The sequence below is a fragment of the Phacochoerus africanus genome, chromosome 15 (assembly GCF_016906955.1).
Source record: "Phacochoerus africanus isolate WHEZ1 chromosome 15, ROS_Pafr_v1, whole genome shotgun sequence".
Taxonomy (NCBI): Eukaryota; Metazoa; Chordata; class Mammalia; order Artiodactyla; family Suidae; genus Phacochoerus; species Phacochoerus africanus.
The window spans coordinates 2,937,605-2,954,285 of NC_062558.1; the positions used below are offsets into that span (position 1 = coordinate 2,937,605).

Genomic DNA, 16,681 nt, shown 5'->3' on the forward strand with positions numbered 1-16,681 from the left:
GTGGCCAGGGGGACGAGAGTGAGGAGCCGGGAGGGGGCGAGTCATCACCACCGTTCCAGTTCTCGGCTCAAAACCAAGGGCAGCGTATCCCAGCACTGACAGGCTGTATGCAGGGATCAACCAGGGCTATGTTATTATTCACGGCGACCACTCAACACGTGCAGGTACAGGATATACCACGAGTCTAGCCTTCACTGCTGAGCATTTTCTGAGGAAATGGCCCAAGTAAGAGTCACAGCATTTGACAATCTGGCGATTGTTCAGAGACAAAAATGGAGAACTTGTGGGAAATTCTGTGGGTTTTTTTTTTTTTTTAAATGTCTTTTTAGGGCCACCCTCTCAGCCTATGGAAGTTCCTGGGCAAGGGCTTGAATTAGAGCTACCGTTGCCAGCCTGCACCACAGCCACAGCAATGCAGTATCTGAGCTGCATCTGTGACCTGCCCTGAAGCTTGTGACAACACCAGATTCTTAACCCACTGAGCGAGGCTAGGGATCAAATCCACATCCTCATGTATACTAGTTAGGTTCTTAACCCCTGAGCCACAGTGGGAACTCCTAGATAATTCTGTTTTAAGCCCACTGATGTTACCTCTTTCTGTCCTTGTTTTGGTTAACTTCCAGAGATATCATAAAGGAGGTTACGCTATTGTAACGGAATCAGTCAATGGGGAGGAAAAGTCACGGCCACACAAAGACAGCCAGGAATGGGCTGGTGCTTTTGATGATGACGTGTCCCCGAAAAGGTCATCTGCCACCTAAAGTTAGCAGATCAACTCAGCAGCAAGTTAAAAGACTATCTCACCCAGACCAAGTGGATTTTAGTCTAGAACTGTAAAGTTACTCAATAACAGGAACTCTATGATACGACGTAATATGAATACGTTGAAAGGAGAAAAACCACACAATCACCTTTGTATCTGAAAAAGTAACTGCAAACATTGGAACTTTTATGCAATTCCAGTAAAACACGAAGAGATACAATTCATGAAGAGATGAAGAATAAAAGAAAATAGTTAAGATAATTTACAAAAATGGTACAGTAAGACGTTATTGGCCAGCTCAGGCTGCTGTAACAAATAACACCGATGGGGGTGGTGGGTTAAAAAACAGACCTTGATTTCTCAGTTTCTGGAAGCTGAGAAGTTCAATAGCAAAGTGTCAGCCCATTTAGTTTCCAGTTTTCAGACAGCCACCTCCTCACTGTGTGCCCTCGCGGCAGAGAGGAGAGACAGATCTTTGATGCTCTTCCTCTTCTTACAGGGACATTAGTCCTATCAGATTGGGGCCCCACCCTTATGACCTTATTTAAACTTAATTACCTCCTAGGTACCTTAGGAAACTATACATAGAACTACCATATGACCCAGGAATCCCACTCTTGGGCATACATCCGGACAAAACTTTCCTTGAAAAAGACACATGAAGCCGCATGGTCATTACAGCACTATTCACAATTGCCAAGACATGGAAACAACCCAAATGTCCATCAACAGATGAATGGATTAGGAAGATGTGGTATATATACACAATGGAATACTACTCAGCCATTAAAAAGAACAAAATAATGCCATTTGCAGCAACATGGATGGAACTAAAGACTCTCATACTGAGTGAAGTAAGTCAGAAAGAGAAAGACAAAAACCATATGATATCACTTATATCTGTAATCTAATATAAGGAACAAATGAACCTTTCCACAGAAAAGAAAATTATGGACTTGGAGAACAGACTTGTGGTTGCCAAGGGGGAGGGGGAGGGAGTGGGGTGGATGGGGAGCTTGGGGTTAATAGGTGCAGACTATTGCCTTTGGAATGGATTATCAATGAGATCCTGCTGTTTAGAACTGGGAACTATGTCTACTCACTTATGATGGAGCATGATAATGTGAGACAAAAGAATGTATACATGCACGTGTAATCGGGTCACCATGTGGTACAGTAGAAAATTGACAGAACACTGTACACCAGCTATGATGGAAAAAAATAAAAATCATTATACAAACTAGCAAAATAAGTAAATAAAAATAAACTTAATTATCTCCTAAAAGTTTCTATCTCTAATACAGTCACAAGTATGGGGAGGGGGTGTTAAGGCTTCAGTATCAGAATTTGGGGGGGGGTACAATTTAATCTATACCAATACTTGAGAATATTTCTCTGCATATAGCAAGATATATTATAAAGCTATGCTGTTAAAATACTGTGGTATTTTTATTTATTCCAGATACAGAATCTACAGAATATCCAGGACAGAATAGAGACCCTAGAAGCAGATCCACATGGATAAAAATTTCACAGAGAACAGAAGTAATGTAATGATTACAGACGGGATTATTCATTAGATGGTGCCAAGGCACTAGACCACTGAGACAGGAAAATATTACAGTAGAACCCTAGCTTATACCAGCATTAAAATCAATTCCAGGTGGAGTGAAAACTATGTAAAAATTGTATCTGGAATATATTTTAAAACTCTTGCAAATCAGTTGGAAAAAAGATGGGTATCTTAATGAAAAAGAAACAAGATACAGTTGATTCTGGTTACTTGTGATGGCTATTTTCTATCAAGTCACCATAAGCGCTGAATTGGCAAACACTGAGCCATTCCTCCTAGGGCAAATACAGAGATAGTTTTCTGCAAGTTTGCGGTCAAAATATTTTCATCAACCAATCAATACATAAGCTTGTTTTATGTGCATTTCTGTTTAAAGACATCTTATTTAATGTAGGTTGATGATTCATTAATAATGAGCTTACAGCCAACAAGCATTGTAACTCACGCCTGAATGAAGCTTATCTAACTTATTTCCTCCATAAAGAACATCAGAACCTTCTGGTGCTTAGGAACATAAGACAGTGTTTCAGAGGCGTGCTTGAGGCCATTCTAAACAGCAAAATCACCAACAAAACAGACCAAGGAAAGGACATGTTTACAGTAGGGGAGCTGAAACAAGATGGCAGCCCTCAACTGAGACCATGTGCTTTGGGCAACTCAAATATGTCACTGCTTTTCACATAGCTAGGAGTGACCACAAAAGTATCCTAAGTATTGGCTTGGGGGTTATAAAGAAACTTTAGTAAGAAAATCTCCAAGTATTGAATCCACAAATAAGGAGGACAGACTGCATACAAACTGACAATCCAATAGTTATTAAAGCAACACAATTATGTTCAACTTCCCTATTTACTGGTAAAATCTAACATAAAATTACTATAAATTACTACTGACACCCAAGACACTGGCAAAAGTTTGAGTTCTGATGTTTCACATGCTGGAAACCATAGGGAAATAAGAACATGTGCTTTGTTGGTGGGACTACGAAGTCTTTTATCACTTTGGAGAGCAAGCTGGCCACACCTGGTAGAGGTGGGAGGTGCACACCTGTAATCCAGTGCCAGATTTCCATTGCTGGAGGGATCTCACCCACCGGAACAAGAAGACATGGACAGATGTTTACCTAAGATGGTCCGAAGCCATGAAAACAACTAACCTTCACTCAGTAGGCCCATGGCTGATTAAAGTGAGACTAACTCAAGGAATGGACTATTGCACATTTGTTAAAATGGACTAAACCCACATGTTAAGGACTTTTAGAGTGGAAAATGCTCTTACCATCCTCCAAAAAAATGCACTGTACAAGTATGCAATTTACAAGAGAGCTACTTAAAATACAACATAAAAAACATTGGGGAAAAAGTGGGACAGGAATGTGAAAGAGGTTCCTAGCAAACCCATATAAAAAGGAGGTGGAGCAACACTATTGGCTAAGCAAACGCAAATTCAAATAAAAGGAAACAATTAAAAGAGACTTCCAAAAAAAAAACCCAAAAAACCCAAAACAAACAAAAAAGCTATACAGCCTCAAACCTGTAGGTATTTAAGAACCTACACACGTACAATTTTAAAAATAGAAAACTGATAGAAATGAACAAATCCAGGATGCTATGAATGACTTTCACATATTTTCAGGTATCTGTAATTAATGTGAATGAAATATATAGACATTTTTAATGACACACTTAACATATATGATTGAATATGTGAACCGAGATATTGTATACCGATGACCAACAGAGCACACTTGTTTTTTATTTAACAAATAGAAAATATTCACAAAAATTTACCATATCTAACGGACCACAAAGAAAATCTCAACCAATTTCCAAATGCAAAATACATCCCAAATTCACTGATAAGAATGCAACAAAAATCAGAAAATAACAAAAAAAACCCACTTTGTGCCTCGAGGGGAAAAAAAGATGTAGCCAAAATGGTATTCAGAGGAAACTTTGTCTTAAAGGCATTCATTTGAAAATTTAAAACGATGAACAGAAATTACCTTTTTCAAGAAGTTAGAATGACATTCGGATCATCTGAACCACTACAAACACACAAGAAGGGCTCAACTTAGAAAGACCAACCAGGTCAAATGTTGGCAAATAAGGCAGCAACCCAAACTCTCCTAACTGCAGGTGACAGTACAAAAGTGGCACAACACCTTAGGAAAAAGTCTTGTATTTCTTACAAAAGCCAGCACCCAGATACCCTGTAAGCCAGTATTTCAATCCTAGGTATTTAACTACCAGAAATGAAAATATATGCTCACCAAAAACTTGTATGACGAGTTCCCATTGTGGCTCGGTGTAAACAAATCTGACTAGCATTCATGAGGATGCAGGTTTGATCCCTGGCCTGGCTCAGTGGGTTAAGGGTCCAGCATTGCCATGAGCTATGGTATAGGTCGAAGACGTGGCTTGGATCCCACGTTGCTGTGGCTGTGGTGTAGGCCAGCAGCTATAGCTCTGATTCAGTCTCTAGCCTGGGAACCTCCATATGCCATGGGTGCGGCCCTTAAAAAAAAAAAAAAACTTTTATGAGACTATCCATAGCAGCTTATTCATCATAGTCAAAATATGAAATATGCTCAGGTGACCATCAAAGGGAAAAGGGATAAACCAATGGAGAGAGTCACACAGTGGAACATTACTCAGAAAGAAAAAGCAGCAGCCACTGATACATGTACAACAGAGATGATTCTCAAGAGCATTATGTTAAGGGAAAGAAGCCAGGCTTAAGTGGCCAAATGCTGTAGGATTTCATTTCTACAAAGTTCGAAAACACGTAAAACTAGTCCATGAAAGAAAAATATCAGAACAGGAGAGGTGGGATTAAGATGGTGGAATAGAAGGACTGGAGCTCAACTTCTTTCCTAAAAACAACAAAATTTACAACTAAATGATGAGCAATCTTCACCCAAATGGACCAGAAACCTTCAAAAAGATATCCTACTTCAGAAGACAAAGAGGAGGCCACAACAAGAGGTAGGAGGGGCGATGATATGATATCAGCAACCCCATACCTCTGGGGTGGGAAGCCCCACAGAGTGGAAAATAACTTTTTCACAGAGACTCACCTATAGGAGTGAGAGTTCTGAGCCCCACATCAAATTCCCACATGTGGGTATCTGGCACTGGGAGAAAGAGCCCCTGGAGTATCTGGCATGAAAGGCCAGTGGGGCTTGTGTGCAGGAGCTCCATGGGACTGGGGGAAATGGAAACCCCATTCTTAAAAGGTGCACACAGAATTTCATGTGCACTGAGTCCCATGGCAAAGCAAAATCTCCATAGGAATCTGGGTCAAACCTGACTGCAGTTCTTGGAGGACCTCCTGCGAAAACAGGGGTGAATGTGGCTTGTTGTGAGGGAAGGACATCGGAAGCAAAGCTCTCAGGAATATTCAATAGCATGCCTTCCTCTGGAGGTGGCCATTTTGGGAAAGTCTAGCCCCACCTGTCATCACTGAGAAGCCCCAGGGCAAACAACAATCCAGGTGGGATCAAAGCCCTGCCCCCCAGTAAACAGGCTACCTAAAGACCCCCCAGGCACACAGCCACCTCTAATCCCATCCAGAGACTAAACCCCTCAAACCAGAGGGATAAGAATCAGCTCCACCTACCAGTGGGCAGGCATCAGCCCCTCCCATCAGCAAGCCTACAGAAAGCCCCTGTACCAACTTCAGCCACAAGGGGGGCAGACACCAGAAGTAAGAGAGGCGACAACTCTATTATCTGGAAGAAGGTCACCACACCAAAAAACTATAAAAATGAAAAGACAGAGGACTATAACACAGATGAGGGAAAAAAGGAAAAACCCCAGAAAATCAGCTAAGTCACCAGGAGATTCTTAGCCTCTAGGAAAAAGACTTTAGACTGTTGATGCTGAAGATGATGCAAGACATTGGAAATAAACTGGAGGCAAGGATGGATAACTTACAGGAAACACTGACCAAAGAGATGCAAGATATAAAACTTAAACAAGAAGAGATGCAAAATACAATAACTGAAATAAAAAATTCACTAAAAGCAGCTAACAGCAGAATATGGAAGGCAGAAGAACGAATAAGCGAGGTGGAGAACGGATTAGGGGAAATTAGAGATGCAGAACAGAAAAGAGAAAAAAGATTGAAAACAAATGAAGAGAGTCTCAGAGAACTCTGGGACAACGTGAAATGCACCAACATCCATATTACAGGGGTGCCAGAAGGAGAACAGAGAGAGAAGGGGACAGAAAAAAATATTCCAAGAGATAATAGCCAAAAACTTCCCTAACATGGGAAGGGAACCACTCACTCAAATCCAGGAAGTGCAACGAGTACCATATAAAATAAACCCAAGGAGGAATACACCAAGACACATATTAATCAAACTGACCCACATTAAAGACAAAGAGAAAATACTGAAAGCAACTAGGGAAAAGAAACAAATAACATACAAGGGAACCCTGATAAGGTTACTGGCAGTTTTTTCAGCTGAAACTCTGCAGGCCAAAAGGGAGTGGCATGATATACTTAACGTGATGAAAGGAAAACACCTCCAACCAAGATTACTTTACCCAGCAAGGTGCTCATTCAGATTTGAAGAAGAAATCAAAAGCTTCACAGGTAAGCAAAAGCTAAGAGAATTCAGCAACACTAAACCAGCTTTACAACAAATACTAAAGGAACTTCTCTAGGTAGAAAAGAAAAGACAGCAACAGAAAACAAAAATTCCACAAATGACAAGGCTCACCAGTAAAGTTATGTATACAGTAAAGATACAAAATCATCCATGCACAATTATACCACCAAAATAAGAAATCATGAGAAGAGGAAGGTACAAATCTAGGACACTGGAGATGCAATTAAGAGACCAACAACTTAAAACAATCTCATATAGACTCTTATATTAAAACTTCAGAATAACTGCAAACCAAAAATTTACAATTGATACACAAACAAATAAGAAAAATCAACTCAAATATGACATTAAAAATAGTTATCAGGAGTTCCCGTCATGGCGCAGTGGTTAACGAATCCGACTAGGAACCATGAGGTTGCGGGTTCGGTCCCTGCCCTTGCTCAGTGGGTTAACGATCCGGCATTGCCGTGAGCTGTGGTGTAGGTTGCAGACGCGGCTCGGATCCCGCGTTGCTGTGTCTCTGGCATAGGCCGGTGGATACAGCTCCGATTCGACCCCTAGCCCGGGAACCTCCATATGCCGCGGGAGCGGCCCAAAGAAATAGCAAAAAAAGACAAAAAAAATAGTCATCAAACCAGAAGAGGAGAGAACAAGAGAAGAACGGAAGAAAAAAGAGCAACAAAAACAAATCCAAAGCAATTAATAAAATGGCAATAAGAACATACATATCAATAATTACCTTAAATGTTAATGAACTAAATGCCCCAACCAAAAGACAAAGACTGGTTGAATGGATACAAAAACAACACCCATATATATGCTGTCTTCAAGAGACCCACATCACTTCTAGGGACACATACAAATTGAAAGTGAGAGGATGGAAGAAAATATTCCATGCAAACAGGAATCAAAAGAAAGCTGGAGTAGCAATACTCATATCAGACAAAATAGACTTTAAACTGAAGACTATTTTAAGGAACAAGGAAGGTCACTACATAATGATCAAAAGATCAATCCAAGAAGAAGATATAACAATTTTAAATATCTACGTACCCAACATAGGTTCACCACCATATATAAGGCAACTGCTAACAACCTTAAAAGGAGAAATCAACAATAACACAATAATAGTGGGGGACTTTAACACCCCACTTACAACAATGGACAGATCATCCAGACAGAAAATCAATAAGCAAACACAAGCCCTGAATGAAGCATTAAACCAGATGGACTTAATAGATATTTATAGGACATTCCATCCAAAAGCAACAGAATACACATTCTTCTCAAGTGCACATGGAACATTCTCTAAGATTGATCACATCCTGGGCTACAAACCCAACCTTGGTAACTTTAAGAAAATTGAAATCATATCAAGCATCTTTTCCAAACACAATGCTATACGACTGGAAATCAACAAGAAAAAATCTGCAAAAAACACAAAAACGTGGAGACTCAACAACATGCTACTAAACAACCAATGGATCACTGAAGGAATCAAAGAAGAAATTAAAAAATGCCCAGAAGCAAATGACAACAAAGATACGACACTCCAAAACCTATGAGATGCAGCAAAAGCTGTTCTAAGAGGAGAGTTTAGAGCAATACACGAGCCCACCTCAGGAAACAAGAAAAAGCTCAAATAAACAAGCTAACGTTACATCTAAAGCAGCTCAAGAGAGAGAGAACAGACAAGACCTAAAGTTAGTAGAAGGGAAGACATCATAAAGATCCGAGCAGAAATCAATGAAATAGAAACAAAGAAAACCACAGAAAAGATCAATGAAATGAAAAGCTGGTTCTTGGAAAAGATCAACAAAATTGATAAACCCTTAGCCAGACTTATCAAGCAAAAAAGAGAGAGGACTCAAATCAATAAAATTAGAAATGAAAAATAAGTAACAACAGACATCACAGAAATACAAAGGGTCATAAGAGACTACCATATGCAACTATACAGCAATAAAATGGAAAACATAGAAGAAATGGACAAATTCGTAGAAAGGTACAATCTTCCAAGAATAAACCAAGACAAAATAGAAAAGATGAATGGACTGATCACAAGAACAAAAATTGAAACCATGATTAAAAAGCTTCCAACAAACAAAGGTCCAGGACCAGATGGCTTCACAGGCAAATTCTATCAAACATTCAGATAGAGCTAATACCTATACTTCTGAAACTATTTCAAAAAATTGCAGAGGAAGGGATACTCCCAAACTCATTCAATGAGGCCACCATCACCCTGACACCAAAACCAGACAAAGATACCACAAAAAAAGAAAACTACAGGCCAATTTCACTGATGAACATTGATGCAAACATCCTCAATGAAATGCTACCAAACCACATCCAACAACACATTAAAAGGATTGTACATCATGATCAAGTGGGATTTATCCCAGGGATGCAAGGGTTCTTCAATATCCACAATTCCATCAGTGTGATACACCACATTAACACACTGAAGAATAAGAACCATATGATCCTCTAAATAGATGCAGAAAAAGCCTTTGACGAAATCCAACACCCATTTCTGATAAAAACCCTTCAGAAAGTGGGCATAGCAGGAACCTACCTCAACATAATAAAGGCCATATATGACAAACCCACAGCGAACATCATTCTCAATGGTGAAAAGCTGAAAAAATTCCTGCTGAGATCGGGAACAAGACAAGGATGTCCGCACTCACCACTACTATTCAACTTAGTTTTGGAAGTCCTAGCCATGGCAATCAGAGAAGTAAAAGAAATAAAAGGAATCCAAATTGGAAAGGAAGAAGTAAAACTATCACTATTTGCAGATAACATGATCCTATACCTAGAGAATCCTAAAGACTCTACCAGAAAACTGTTAGAGCTCATCCATGAATTTGGCAAAGTCACAGGATACAAAATTAATACACAGAAATCGAAGGCATTTCTATACACTAACAATGAAAGAGCAGAAAGAGAAATTAGGGAAGCAATTCCGTTTACCATCACATCCAAAAGAATAAAATACCTAGGAGTAAACCTACCTAAAGAGACAAAAGACCTGTACTCTGAAAACTATAAGACATTGATGAAAGAAATCAAAGATGACACAAACAGATGGAAAGACATACCATGCTCTTGGATTGGAAGAGTCAGTATTATCAAAATGACTATACTACCCAAGGCAATCTACAGATTCAATGAAATCCCTATCAAATAACCAAGGACATTTTTCACAGAACTCAAACAAAATATTTTCAAGTTTGTTTGGAAGCACAAAAGACCCAGAATAGCCAAAGACATCCTGAAAAAGAAAAATGGAGCTGGAGGAATCAGGCTCCCTGACTTCAGACTCTACTACAAAGCAACAATCATGAAAACCATATGGTACTGGCACAAAGACAGAAATATAGATCAGTGGAACAGGATAGAAGCCCAGAATTCAACCCAAGCACCTACAGCCAACTAATCTATGACAAAAGAGGCAAGAATAGGCAATGGAGAAAGGACAGCTTGTTCAATAAGTGGTGCTGGGAAAACTAGACAGCCACATGGAAAAGAATGAAATGAGAACACTCCCTAACACCATATACAAAAATAAACTCCAAACGGATGAAAGACCTAGATATAAGACCAGACACTATATAACTCTTAGAGGAAAACATAGGCCAAACACTCTCTGACATAAACGACAGCAACATCTTCTCAGATCCACCTCTTAAGAGTATTGACAATAAAAACAAAAATAAACAAATGGAACCTAATCAAACTTAAAAGTTTCTGCACAGCAAAGGAAACCTTAAACAAAACGAAAAGACAACCCACAGAATGGGAGAACATCTTTGCAAGTGAATCAACTGACAAGGGATTCATCTCCAAAATTTATAAACACCTTCTGCAGCTCCATACCATAAAAACAAACAAGCCTATCAAAAAATGGGCAGAAGATCTAAACAGACAATTCTCCAAAGAAGACATACAGATGGCCAAGAAACACATGAAAAGATGTTCAGCATCACTCATTATTAGAGAAATGCAAATCAAAACCACTCTGAGGTACCACCTTCCACCAGCCAGAATGGCCATCATCCAAAAGTCTACAAACAATAAGTGCTGGAGAGGGTGTGGAGAAGAAGGAACCCTATTACACTGTCGGTGGGATTGTCAATTGGTGCAACCACTGTGGAAAGCAGTGTGGAGATTCCTCAGAAAACTAAACATAGAACTGCCATTTGATCCAGCAATCCCACTCCTGGGCATCTACCCAGAGGAAACCATGACTCAAAGAGACACATGTACTCCAGTGTTCACTGCAGCACTATTTTCAATAGCCAAGACATGGAAACAACCTAAATGTCCATCAACAGAAGAACGGATCCAGAAGTTGTGGTACATATACACAATGGAATAGTACTCAGCCATTAAAAGGAACGAAATACCAGCATTTTTAGCAACATGGATGGACCTAGAAATTATCATGCTAAGTGAAGTCAGCCAGACAACGAGACAACAACATCAAGGGCTTTCACTGACATGTGCAATCTGAAAAAAGGACACAATGAACTTCTTTGCAGATCAGATACTGACTCAACAGACTCTGAAAAACTTACAGTTTCCAAAGGAGACAGTGTGGGGGGTGCAGGGATGTGCTGGGATTGTGGGATGGAAATTCTATAAAATTCGATTGTGATGGTCATTGTACAAGTATAAATGTAATAAATTCATTAAGTAATAAAAAAGAACGAAAGAAAGAAAAGAAAAACATCAGAACAGGAGTTCCCATCATGGCTCAGCAGAAAAGAATCTGACTAGCATCCATGAGGACGCAGGTTTGATCCCTGGCCTCGCTCAGCGGGTTTAGGATCTGGCCTTGCTATGAGCTGTAGAGTAGGCCTGCCGCTCCAGCTCCAATTTGACCCTAGCAGGGGAACCTCTATATGCTGCGGGGGCAGCCCTAAAAAGAGGAAAAACAAAACAAACAAAAAAAACCCTGCCTCCTGGAAGTGGCACGATGGAAGCTAAGTGGGGCCCCTGCCCACCCCCTCACCCCAGTAGCCCGTGTTTATGAGGCAGCAGGAGGACTTGGATAAGCAAGCACTGCTTGGCTAACCAAGGCAGCATCGGTACCACTACTCAGAATGCTAGGAAGTGAAGGAAGGGCTCTTGAATATGCCTGCATGGGAAGTGAGGAAGCCACAGCCACTGCTCACCTCAACCACAGGCACTGAAAAGAGTGAGATCCAGAAAAGAAAAGACACTATACCTGGAAACGAGAGGCTGGAGTTCTAAGCCAGAATGGCTGTGTGAAGAAATGGGAGCTGCGTCTGAGTTTCAGGCTCTGAAACTCAGTCTCTTCATCTCTAAAGTGGGTCTGAAACCCCACCTATAGTGGAGGGCGCTCCGAGGCTCCATGGCACACATTTACGGACTGCAGCTGGTGATGACAGGGGTGGTACTGAGCTTTCAGGGTAACTGCCCCTCCCATTTCAAGGGGGACACCAGGGTCCTAGCACCCGCCAACCTAGTCTGTGCGGTTATTCCGCCTCTAGTTGCCCTGTAAAATCATGATCTCTGAAAGGAACTAACAATGTTCATTTTCATCACAGTTTTTTTTCCCCTAACACTAAACATGGAAAATATAACTGTTTTTCAGCCAAAAGCAAGCACATTGCCATCTTTGTGTGAAGTCCAGCCAACCTCGAGCAAATTCAGCTAAAATGTGTGTGCGGGATTGAAAGCCTGGGTTCTTACATAACGGAAGCCCTCAGAGAATGAGAAAATGGTTTGAGGAAAGCAGATACTTACTGAAAGTTATGATTTGGGCTGTGTGTTGGACCTAAAAGGGGGGAAAAAAAGACAGGTTATTAATACTTCATGATTTGGAATAATTTTTTTTTTTTCCCAATCCTGCCAGCAGTCAACACAACCACAGCCAGTGTGCTCATTTGTGGTGAGCTGTCCTTGGCCCCCAGCTCTGCCCCTGCCCAAGATTACAGGCCAGGGATGCTGAAAACCACCAAGGATGGAAGAGCTGCTCTCTGTTGAACAAGAAATGTTTGGAGATATTTTTGGAGTTTTTACCATCTTTTCTCTCTTCTCAGCTAACCTTGATTCACAAAATCTGCTTAGATGACAGAATGGGGCATTGCGGGGACCTCCTCAGAACTGGGATGAAAGGACATATTCCTGCCTGCCATCTAACTGTGTCGTGCCACCTGCGACAAGCACAAGAGTGAAGAACTATCATCACTCCTGCTCCCGGCCCATCCTCTCAGCTGGGCGGAGTTTCTGTGGGGTGGGCGGAGTTTCTGTGGGGTGGGCGGGTGCTTGTCCGGATCCTCCGCGCCTGCGCTGTGCGTGGCCAGCCTCCCCGACAGGGGGTGACCTCCTGACACGCAGCCTGTCTGGGATTGTTTTCTGCACTCCAGGTTTACAGACCCCCGCATCTGCGTCTATTTTCTTTTATTACTAGTAAATGGGTAACAGGTTAAGCCGGGACCTCGTGCACAATGGGAACGGCCTCGGGGAAGGGTTTTACTGATTTCCTCTCTGCTGGCTGGTGTGTGTGTTCAGTTTTAAACTTCACATTCATCTCCCGCCAGCTGGCTGGGGACTTTCCCGTCAGATACCCGCCACGACGGGGACCGTCCCCACTCACCGAGCCGCACAAATAGGACGCCGGTGGCGGTGATGGTCTTCACCCCGTTGGTGGCCACACACTGGTAATAGCCGGTGTCAGTCGTGTCCAGGTCCTGGATCCGCAGCCGAGAACCGTATTCAGTCTTGCGGATGATGACTCGCCGGGGCTCCTGCACGACCGGGGCATCATTCTTCAGCCACCGCACACTGGGCGGAGGGTTTCCGGCCACTTTGCAGTGTAGAATCGCTGTCTGGCCTTGGACTATGGTGATATTGTTAACTGGCTCCAGAAAATTCAGAAAGTATCCTGCAAAGGAGAACAGGCAGAAAAGAGCAAACGTCAGGGCCGGCTGGGAGAAAGGGCCGCCTGGGGTTCCTTCTAGGAGCTGCTCATGGAAGGTTTTGATTTTCCCTCATAGGTAGAGCCTATTCTGGTTATTGGGGGTAAATGCTGCCGAGAACACTGAATCAACGAATATGGAATCACCGCTCCTAGGGTAACTCAGGGTGAGATTCCCGCGAGCCTCTAGTCACAGCATTCTCACCCACCAATTAAGACATAACCTTGCTTTATTGTGCTTCTGTTTAAAAGCATTTATTTAATACGTACTGTTGATTCATTAACATTGAGCTCACAGCCAACATCCATATAACTGTGTCTGAAGGAAGCTTATCACACACACACATGCTTTCCCCATAAGGCACATCACAACCTTCTTTTGCTTGGGACACCAGACAGCATGTCACCATCATTATTGGTGGCATTTTAAATGGCACGTCACCAACAAAAGGCACAAAAATGCAAAAAACATGAGACTACATAGACCACAAAAAGGACATTTGTTGACAATATGAGCTGAGACACTGGACATCAGGCAGAGTGTGATTTGGTTCAACCTCAGTTGGGAATGTGTGCATCCGGCCATTCATAATTTTCACTGCTCTGAGCATGTCTGTGAATGACCAAGAAGGCGCCATGGTGATCGATATGGGGTGGTAGGCAAATTTATAAATATGGAATCTGTAAATGATGAGGATCAACATTACTTCTCTTTGCAAGCACTAAATCTAGTCTAATCTCACTAATTTATGATGTAAATTCATGCTCAGACAGTCCATCCTCCCCCTATCACACCATCAAGCACAAGCCACAATAAAGAAAGTAGAAAAAGGGTGTTCTCATCATGGCTCAGCAGTAACGAACCTGACTAGTATCCACGAGGATGCAGATTCCATCCCTGGCCTTGCCCAGTGGGTTAAGGATCAGGCATTGCCGTGAGCTGTGGTGTAGGTCACAGACGAGGCTCGGATCTGAGTTGATGTGGCTGTGGCATAGGCTGGCAGCAACAGCTCCAATTCAACTCCTAGCCTGCGAATGTCCATATGCTGCACCTGCGGCCCTAAAAAGCAAAGAAAAAAAGAAAGTAGATAAAGAAAGTGTGTGACAAGACAGAGACATCCTCAGAAACAAGCTAATCACTGGTCTGAACAGAACAAAAACAACAAAACTGAGTGTTGCTGGAGGCTCTGTCCCGCTGCTCCCAGTGCAAGAGCAGGAAGAAGCCACACAGAGGGAAAAAGGGGCCTAAAAGTAGCTGAAATACAGAGCAACCGGAGCTGGAAAAGCTGCCCTAGATGCGGGACCCCAGTTCAACCACAGGCAGGAGCTCTCAGCTGGTGACACAGGCCATGAGGAACAAGAGGAAGTGAGATGAACAGAGAGGCAGAGGGGTTTGTGTGTGGGTATATGCACAGTGTAAGTCAGGGGCTGGGAGGACACTCTCACTAAAACTCTGTAACACCAAAAAACTCCATTAAGGCTGGGCAGACAAGACCTTCAATCATCAGGAAATGAACTCACTGCAGATAAAACTGAGAGAGCAATCTGAAGAAGACTATTACATGTTCTGAATCCTTAGGCTTAATTTCTGGTTGGTCCCTATTCTTTTTTTTTTTTTTTTAAATGAAGTGAAAGATTGAAAGATGGCATATATCTGTTATTACTCATTTAATTGGATGCACAATTACAGGATTTCTAGTGGACCCTGGGGATAAGTTTCACACAATGGGTGATGGCTCAGATTAGGTGGTAGGAGATGGCTGAGGAGGTGGGAGGTTGTGAATTTCAAGACGAAGGGACAGTTTTCCTTCACAAGGGGGAGTGGATAGATCTGTCTAGAGAAGTGTCACTAACTAGTACTGATTACTATTAATGATTCTTATTAACATCATTAAGTTGTACCTTGATTCTCTGCTAGCAAAAGCCTTTCTTAGTGCACTGGATTAAGCTGTAGAAGAGAATTCACATTGATGACACGAAGCTGGAAGGTAACTGAAATATCAATAGCAAAGCCCTGAAGAGGCTGAATCAAGCACGATGACATTTTGGATGTTAGGGGCTGTTCATTAACCACACAAGCTCAATTTAGGGAGCCCTGCATTCCTGAGGCTCCTGCACTAGACTCTGCATCTCTGGAAACGAAATGAGATGTGATTTGACAGTTTGAAGTGGTTACTTTGGCATAATCTGGGCTGCCCAGATTATGGCAAACACCTCATTACACTGTGTTCTGGCCAGAGCCCAGGCACTTAGAAGTTGCTTAGGATCCAAATGCTTCATTAAGGTCCCATAACAGTAGATGCACAGTGGAGCATATAAAATAGTCATCAAATTGTAGTTTAAAATAGCAAATGACATATAACGTCACCATGATCTCTTCTTCTCGGCATACATTTAATTCTAATTCTCATGCCTATACTCATGGTCTTTTTCCAAAGGCCTCCGACAAACTATGGCTTTCCAGGAGATACATGCAGTGGTTTGGGAGAAAGGTAGGCTATGAAGGTCTGTGTCCCTGAGCTGATTAGCCAAAAATCTAAAAGTTGCAGACCAGGAAGTTCACAGAGCCAAAAAGGGGGGGGGGGTGGCACTCCGTTGGCTCTTATCTCACCTGGTGGGGACTGGCTTGAGAGTAGTCCTGCCATCACATCCTCCCATTTTTAGGGCATTTGCGTACATCACTTCGGGATGCCTCCATTGATCAACTAGATATCTTGAAAGATATGGAAGGAACATGGGACAAACATTTGTCTAGAAAGGGAAGAAAAG

The 16,681-nt window shown here is 41.9% G+C and overlaps 1 protein-coding gene across 3 annotated transcripts in view; it reads right to left on the reverse strand.

The window, feature by feature from the left end:
* Nucleotides 1-16,681, reverse strand: part of ROR2 (receptor tyrosine kinase like orphan receptor 2) — a 229,439-nt gene that overhangs the window by 26,577 nt on the left and 186,181 nt on the right. For all 3 annotated transcript variants that reach the window (XR_007132185.1, XM_047760486.1, XM_047760487.1), the window contains exons 3-4: nucleotides 13,592-13,879; nucleotides 12,739-12,769 (exon numbers count right to left, since the gene is read on the reverse strand). Coding sequence is in view for 2 of the 3 variants with exons in the window: in XM_047760486.1 (XP_047616442.1) it covers nucleotides 12,739-12,769; nucleotides 13,592-13,879 (319 nt within the window). In the remaining variant the exon portion in view is untranslated. The remainder of the gene's footprint in view (nucleotides 1-12,738; nucleotides 12,770-13,591; nucleotides 13,880-16,681) is intronic.